An 8284-nucleotide genomic window follows, 5' to 3' on the forward strand; every position below is an offset into this window, starting at 1 on the left:
TCACAATACGTGTATAATTGGACCCGTGGAGTACCTATTACACATCTCGAGACCGGAGCATTCATCAGCGCTTCAGAAGAGGTCAAGGCCAGGAGTGTTAACAGCCACTTTCACTTCGTCATGCACAAGTGTTTCAGGCGCTGAGTACGAATGCGCTGCTCGTGTGGCGTGCTTTAGAGGCAAAGGAAAGGCAGTGAGGAATAACAATAACCCGTTTCACACAAGGCCAGTCCTTTTGCATCAAAGCTGCTTGTGTGGAGCCACCGGAAATACAGTGCAACCTTGGGCAGAATAAGCAGTTCACCTCTCCCTCATGGGTTTTTGTTCTGTAAAATCTTGTTCTAAATCTTGGTGTTTTTTTTATTTTTATTTTTTATACTGCAGTGAGTCTTTAGAAAATTACTGATCAATTGGGAACCACAGTATTATGAGTATGTGGCGTTATATTTTCCAAGATAAATTTGGAAGCTTTCAAGGTTTTACAATAATTTGTAGGCCTACTAGTCCACATTAAATTGAATGTATTTATTTCCTTCTGCTTTGTATTTTTAGAAACTATTTAGACTTAATGGTGTCCAGAGTTGCAAATAAATGACCTCATGTGTTGCTATGTGTGGGTGATTCTTGATTTGAAAATCCTCTGATTGACAGTGGTATAATTAATTTGTTCATTTTGCATTCGTAGGCTCAATTTATTTGTATCCAGCATTATCTGAGCCTTAACAATGAGCTAATACAAAGATATCCATCTTTAGAAGTTGCTCAATATCTTTACATCAGTGGATGTAATTCATCTGCAGAATTAATCTCCTTTCATATACAGTAGACACCAAGAACCAGTCTCTCTTAATTAAAGCTCCCGGTCACAAGGCATTTCAATCAGGTATAAAGGTAGCAATTATACATTTTAATTTAAAAAAGAACAAAATGTAAACAATAAACGAGTAGCCTACATCATAAAACATCTTCCAAACTGTGTTTTTTGCCTTACCCAAAATCACTGCGGTATAAAGCCTATAATTTTTTTAAACTTTTTTTATAATTATTTATTTTTATGTATTATGTTTATTTCATTTTTTTGTGTGTGCGTGTTGAGCCTTCCATGACAGTTTTTTTTTTTTTCTGTACATTGGTTTATGCCATTTTGTTGTATTCAGATATTGTTTTCAATTAAAAATATATATAATAAAAAAAATAGTAAGCCTATAATAATTTCCGTGGAAACCGCAGACTTATTTCGTAAAAAGGTCAGGCTACTACTAGTAGCCTATATTCCAGCAAACACAGAACGTTGGCACAACGTACCCAACCTCCTAACAACGTTTTAACAACATGGCCAAAAAGTTGCTATAACTACGTTGTGTGGTGAAGGTTGTTACAGCGTTGTCACAATGTTGACATTAAACCACCATTCAGGGTCATTGCTTAAGGTTGTGCCTAGGGTGTCTGGACAACCACTGGACTACATATGCAGGCTACTCGTCACCCAGCAAACACATTTGCGTTGTGGCAACGTCTGTGGCACGTTGCATTTCTGCTATGGCAACGTTGCTGTCTACGTGCTGGCAACATTGTAACAACGTAGAATTGTAAGACGCGACAGGGCTGTGTAAGACTGAAAATACTGGTTGAGGCCTGATTTACGGGACAAAAGGGCCCTGCTGGCTGATTAACATTTGACCTCCCCCATACAACCTGACTTCCTCTCAGAATCTAGGAACTCACACAAGAACATGGTTTAATGTGAATATTTAACATTGACTGTTATGTTTTTGGTGTCATTTGAAATGTCTCAAAAGAGTGGTACAGATATCTCATATCCAGATAGATCAAATAAAAGGTAATAAGGTTTATAGAAGTTTAGAGAAAACTGGTTAAGCCATTTGAGGGTGGTCTCCCCCACCCCTCATGTCACCTGGTCAGGAGGAAACTGGTTAAGCCATTTGAGGGTGGTCTCCCCCATCCCCCATGTCACCTGGTCAGGAGGATAAAGGAAGGTGTGCTCGGGCTCTCTGGCTCTTCTTTGCTGGGTTCGAATGGAATAGGTGGTCTCTCTCTCTCTCTCTCTCTCTCTCTCTCTCTCTCTCTCTCTCTCTCTCTCTCTCTCTTTCCCTTTCTCTCTCAGGTAGGCTATAAGCTGGGTAAGATTATTTGGTGTATCCAATGTATAACCATGTTCTAGATATTTGAATTGATTGTGGAATTGATCTCTGATATCTGAAATATTAAATTGTTACATGTGATTATTCTAACTGATTTTGACATTGTTCATTTAATGGTTAAAAGGAATAGTCATACATTTGCTCACCTTTAGTGAGGCACAGATGTTATTAAAACCTTTCATTTATGGAGTCAGATGAAGTAACGAGTAAATACATATGATTCATGTATTACAAATTTAACCAACCAATACTTTGCATGAGTGAGGACAGAACACGTGATACCTTCCCCGTGTATTGGCGAACCGGCAATTGGACCAATATAGCGGGCCTTACAGCTGTTAGTAGCAACGTTGTTGCGCGACATTCAGCAACTGAGAGACGACGTTCTGGCCATTTCTTTTTTTATGCTAGATATAGATATCCCCATTTAGCATGTTTTGTGGTTAATTTTTAATTAGTCATATGTTAAAGAATTATATACTTTTTAAATTTTGTTTATCCCTATTATTATTTATGGGCCTAACAGTAAATTCATTATAATCAACATCTGCAAGTGTACATATTGAAAAGTAAAAATGACATAGAAGGTCACCTAATTCAACTTTATTAAAACTGCATATGGTAAACAAATTGCACTTCCAAAAGTCATACTAAGTGGACTAACTTTAACTAGCATGAGCAAACATGAGAAACTCTAGCAAAGAAACGAATGAGACGACAAATCAAAGTAAAAATAAACAGGTGTGCCAAAAGTTACAAACATTTTTTTTTGTCTGTGCGTTTCCACACACAAAAAAGGAAAAAACATTAACGTGCAACAACACGTGTCGCTGCCAGTTCAATGAGTGCTGAAATCAATTACTCATCATTAAAGTCATTTTGGCTTCATACTTTTGGCATAAAGTTAAATATGTGTCATACCTGACCAGAAGATGTTCAAATAAATGTAACATTAGACAAGGAAGTTGTAGGCTGTGTTTGAATAATTCATAAAAATCTATTTAAAAGGCACATTTTCCTGCTTCAGGGCAGTGACGACTGACGAGTACATGTGTAGTCCAGTGCTTGTCCAGACCATAGACATAATAAAATAATAGTAGAAATGCATCGTGCCACAGACGTAAATGTGTTGGAGACCGATCTCATGAAAGTGCGTATCTATAGCACGAATGATAATATCTCGTATCATTTATACGTCAAAACGAGTTTTAGCGTAAATATGGTACGCAGTTTTCGCGTGTATATGATACGCACTTTATGGCGTGTAATATGCACGCCCTCCTCACCCCTAATCCTACCCAAGGGGTTTGCAGTGCGTATCATTTGAACGCTAAAACTCGTTTTGGCGTATAAATTATACGAGAATTATCATTCGTGCTATAGATACGCACTTTCATGAGATTGTGTTGTGGTTTGTTGGGTATGCATTAACGAAAAGTGAAAGCGACATCAATAATAAATCACGAATCAACATAGTTGCATCATATTTGCTGTACATTGTTCTCAAAACAATGTTTGTTGGTAACAATGCCAATCGTCTATTTGACTATAAATTGCCAAGTTATAGTTTAGCTACACCATTACCTGAAAAGCATTGGCAAACTTTTTGTAACGTTATTTTAAAATAGTTCACTTCAACAAGTCATAACAATAATGGCACATAAGCTACTCATACCTGCTCATAAGAAATACAGTATTTTCAGATATCCCTCTTTCGTTATTTGGAGAGTTTTGATCTCGTAGCAGTGAAAATGTTCATTTAATACGGTGGCGCGCCTCAAGCATCAGATTCATCAGCACGAAGCACAACTCACCTCATTACCATAACAATGTTCCTCCGCGGTCCGCATGTAACTTGTAGTTTAATGATTCAACCCCCAGAGGGCTGAAAGCTATAGTATAACTTTAATAAAAACAAAAACAAAAAAAATCTTTCAATTGTCATATTTTTGGGATTAAAAATTATAATTGATTAGTGTGAAAATTATTAATTATCCAGTTCTTATTTGATTCTTTGAGGATTCTTGTTTGGTCCCATTAGAATGATTTAAGATTGATTGTTAATTATTCCTCATTATATATTCTATGCACATACAGCATTCAAGAAGAGACACTTAAACAATGGAACATCTCAGAATCTGCGCAGGCAAAGCCAGTTGTCCTGGAATGAACTCAATTAGTGCATCAGCTGCTTTGAGGAAAAGTCGATTGACCCTCCTCCTCGAACATGATCAATCACTGTCTCACAGAGCCCAGGGGCGAGTAGTTCGTTCTGGATTACAGGATTCTTCTCAAAGAGTGTTTGTGGAGAATCACTGACTGCTCTGATCTCTCTCTCTCTCTCTCTCTCTCTCTCTCTCTCTCTCTCTCTCTCTCTCTCTCTCTCTCTCTCTCTCTCTCTCTCTCTCTCTCTCTCTCTCTTCTCTCTCTCTCTCTAACACTGCATTCCCTTTGCATTGCAGTAACACTTCTAACGGGATATGAAGTCTGAATACTGACCCATTTTTACAGGCAAAATGTCATCAAGGAAGTAAAGTTTATAAACGTAATGTTATTTAAAGATACAAATTAGTTTGCTTTTAAGTGAATTGGAGCATTTCCTATTTTCTATTCTCTAATAATCTTGTTGTTTTAAGAATACAGATTAAATGGTAATCAATTTATTGTTATTTTTTTCCTCTCATCAATTTAACTTCATTCTGTTAGACACTTCATGAAACATCCTCCAAGAGATATTGTTTGAGTGGTAAAAAAAAAGCATGTTCATATCATATCACTATGAATAAACACTGTAAATAGATTTGCACCACTATTATTATTTTTTATTTTTTAGCCCTTAATCCAAGAGATATTGTTTGAGTGGTAAAAAAAAGCATGATCATATCATATCACTATGAATAAATACTGTAAATAGATTTGCACCACTATTCTTTTTTTTGTTTGTTTAGCCCTTAAACGTACTTGTATGGAAAAGCATGACGAGCATGACCTAAAATGACCTAAATATCAGTCTTTGTCTCATAAGGATTTGCTATTAAGAAAAAAAATGCATGTACAAGGAAAAAGGAACACATCCATTCAGAAAAGTCACCTTGTTTGACCTATAAAATAAAATGCATTCTTAGATTATATAATTAAAAATTGCATACACAGAGACAATCTCTGTATAAATCTCCCAGGAGTGAGATAGGAGATAAGTGTTCCAGTTACTATTTGCTTGAGTCAGAAAAGGCTTTTGTGTTTCAACCACAAAAATTCACTCTTCATCAAGCCCACGATTCTAGTTTAGGACGATGTTAATGGCTTTGGGGTTCATTTTGAATGTGAGTGTGTGTCTGTCCCACTTTTTATTACAGTGAATATTTCTCAGGGTGAGATTATTTTTAAAGAACGTTTGAGCATGCACACTCTCTAAAGTCTTTGCTAAAAGAACCATGAAAAAAAAAAAAGTAATCTGTGCACAATTAATGACAAAACAATTATTGCATAATGTATGCAATACAACTGTAATATGCAAATGCAATAGGGGTTTGTGTGTGTGTGTGTGTGTGTGTGTGTGTGTGTGTGTGTGTGTGTGTGTGTGTGTGTGTGTGTGTGTGTGTGTGTGTGTGTGAGAGAGAGAAATATGCCTTAAAATAATCTTTTCAGACGTTTTTCTTAAAATATGAAACACAAAATAAGAGTAAAAAATATCAATACAATTCAAAAATTCAATAAAATATCTTTTTTAAATGCATTGCAACAGAAAATGGGTGAATATTGTAAAACATGTCTGGGTCATTTTTAACCTCAATAAACAAATAAAAGATGTTATATTTTGCTTAAAGATAAACTATAAACCTAATTGTGGTATTTTAATGACAAATAAGATAACCTTTACCCCTCAGTTGTCTTTAACGTAATGCAAAAAATAAATGGCATTAGAGAATCTAAATTATACATTTAAAATCATAATGTAAAAAATTATAATATAAATGTTTTATGCCAACTACTCCTGTAATTTCCAACAGCTATTTATGGAATTTCAGTCTTGTAATTTCATACATTTATTTATTTAGCAAATGATTTTATAATAAGTTAAACAATAATAATAATAAACTATATTTATGTTCTCCTTTTTAACGCTATAAGCTCCAACCTCTCCATGTGACAGTGGCAGTCTCCGCTATAAAAGCAGTGATGCTCCACGAGCTCATTCAGGTGTGGAGAGTCCGAGGAGAGAGGAGCAGCACAGATTCACAGCAGTCTCTGAATCTGGGAATATTAGGATCGCATGCTGCACCTGTAAGATGATTTTTAGGGAAACATTTGTGCAGAACATGGAATGTTATAGAAATCGTATGGGTGCGTAAAGCCGTGCCATGCAGGGGAACAGCAGCGCGTTGGCACCGGGTTTAGGGTCGTGCGGTCCGGCACTGGACGAGGGCGATGCGCTGTCGAACCGGACTCACCAGAACCTGTCGCTCCGATGCTGGCTCCAGCTCCTCTCCAAAGAGTCCGCGCCCGAGCTCTACGGCGACAGCTCGAGCATGGCCATGCGCGTGGTGATCGCGCTCGTCTACCTGATCGTGTGCGCGCTCGGGCTCGTCGGGAACCTGTTGGCACTTTACCTGCTCCAGTCGCGCCACAGACTCAAGCAGTCGTCCATCAACTGCTTCGTCATGAGTTTAGCCGTGACAGACCTGCAGTTCGTCCTGACCCTTCCGTTCTGGGCCGTGGACACACTTTTGGACTTCAGGTGGCCGTTTGGAAAGGTGATGTGCAAGATCATCAGCTCGGTGACCACCATGAACATGTACGCGAGCGTGTTCTTCTTGACGGCCATGAGCGTGGCGCGCTACTGCTCTCTGTCCTCTTCCCTACGGATGCAAAGTCCCAAAACGGCCTGGGCCGAGGTCAAGTGGGCCAGCTTGGGGATCTGGCTGGTGTCTGTGGTGGTCACCATCCCTCACGCGGTGTACTCGACAACGGCGCAGGTGTCCGACGACGAGCTGTGCCTCGTCCGCTTCTCGGACTCCGGTAGCTGGGACCCGCAGCTGCTGCTCGGTCTCTATCAGACCCAGAAGGTTCTTTTGGGCTTCGTGATTCCGCTGGTCATCATCTGCGTTTGTTACCTCCTCCTGTTGCGCTTCGTTCTGCGGCGGCGCGTCAGCGGCATTCCCGGCTCGGACAGCGAGAGAGGGCTGCACAAGCGCCGCTCCAAAGTCACCAAATCCGTCACCATTGTGGTTCTATCGTTCTTTCTGTGCTGGCTTCCCAACCAGGCGCTGACCGTTTGGGGAGTGCTCATCAAATTCGACCTGGTTCCGTTCAGTAACGCGTTTTACAACGCGCAGGCTTACGCGTTCCCCATCACCGTGTGCCTGGCGCACACCAACAGCTGCCTGAACCCGGTGCTGTACTGTCTGATCCGACAGGAGTACCGCTCCGGCCTAAAACAACTGCTGTTTCGAGCCACTCCGTCCATCCGAAACCTGGCCAAACTGGTGTCCAGGAGGAAGAAGGTCGCGGAGGCTCCGCCTGGAGTTGCTGTGGTGCAGATGGAGATCGGGATGTGACTTGAGACTTGTTTGAACTTTTAAATGCATCATCGTACATCGTGGATTTATCAGACATTGCTGATTTGAAATAGAATTGCATTTTCAGATATAACCATAACCAGTTATCTATCTATCTATCTATCTATCTATCTATCTATCTATCTATCTATCTATCTATCTATCTATCTATCTATCTATCTATCTATCTATCTATCTATCTATCTATTCTTTTTATTTATTTTCATTTAATGGGTGAATTAAAGCAGATAGTGATGTAAAATAATTAACAAGTGTCCGTTAGGGAACGCAAAAGCTTTTTTTTTCTTTCTTTTGTTTCCAAAAGCGGAGCTTCAGGACAACTATTATTCTCTCCTATTGAGGGAAAAAAAGGACAGAAAAATATTGACTGAACTTTTGGACCTTTACAGGAAAAAGTCACGAAGGGGAGAAACTGTTTTCTAAACGGTCCTTAAGCACTTTGAATTGTTCAGTCCATCTCTAAACGTTTTCATTGGATAATACAGATCCTGCTGATCGCAGTGTGAACATCATCTAAACAACAACGCTGTCTTTCTGATGGAG

At 39.1% G+C, this 8284-nt stretch overlaps 1 protein-coding gene across 1 annotated transcript; it reads left to right on the forward strand.

Annotated features, from left to right (window-relative positions):
* The first annotated feature begins 6372 nt into the window (after positions 1-6372).
* Positions 6373-7922, forward strand: rxfp3.2a (relaxin family peptide receptor 3.2a). Its single transcript, XM_082173320.1, has one exon. The coding sequence runs from the start codon at positions 6524-6526 to the stop codon at positions 7718-7720; it is 1197 nt and encodes a 398-aa protein (XP_082029446.1). The 5' UTR covers positions 6373-6523; the 3' UTR covers positions 7721-7922.
* Positions 7923-8284: the final 362 nt, after the last annotated feature.

Source organism: Leuciscus leuciscus (assembly GCF_965113295.1).
Source record: "Leuciscus leuciscus genome assembly, chromosome: 6".
NCBI lineage: Eukaryota > Metazoa > Chordata > Actinopteri > Cypriniformes > Leuciscidae > Leuciscus > Leuciscus leuciscus.

Coding starts and splice junctions, on each gene's coding strand:
- rxfp3.2a (XM_082173320.1), top strand. CDS start 6,524: ATGCAGGGGAACAGCAGCGCGTTGGCACCGGGTTTAGGGTCGTGCGGT.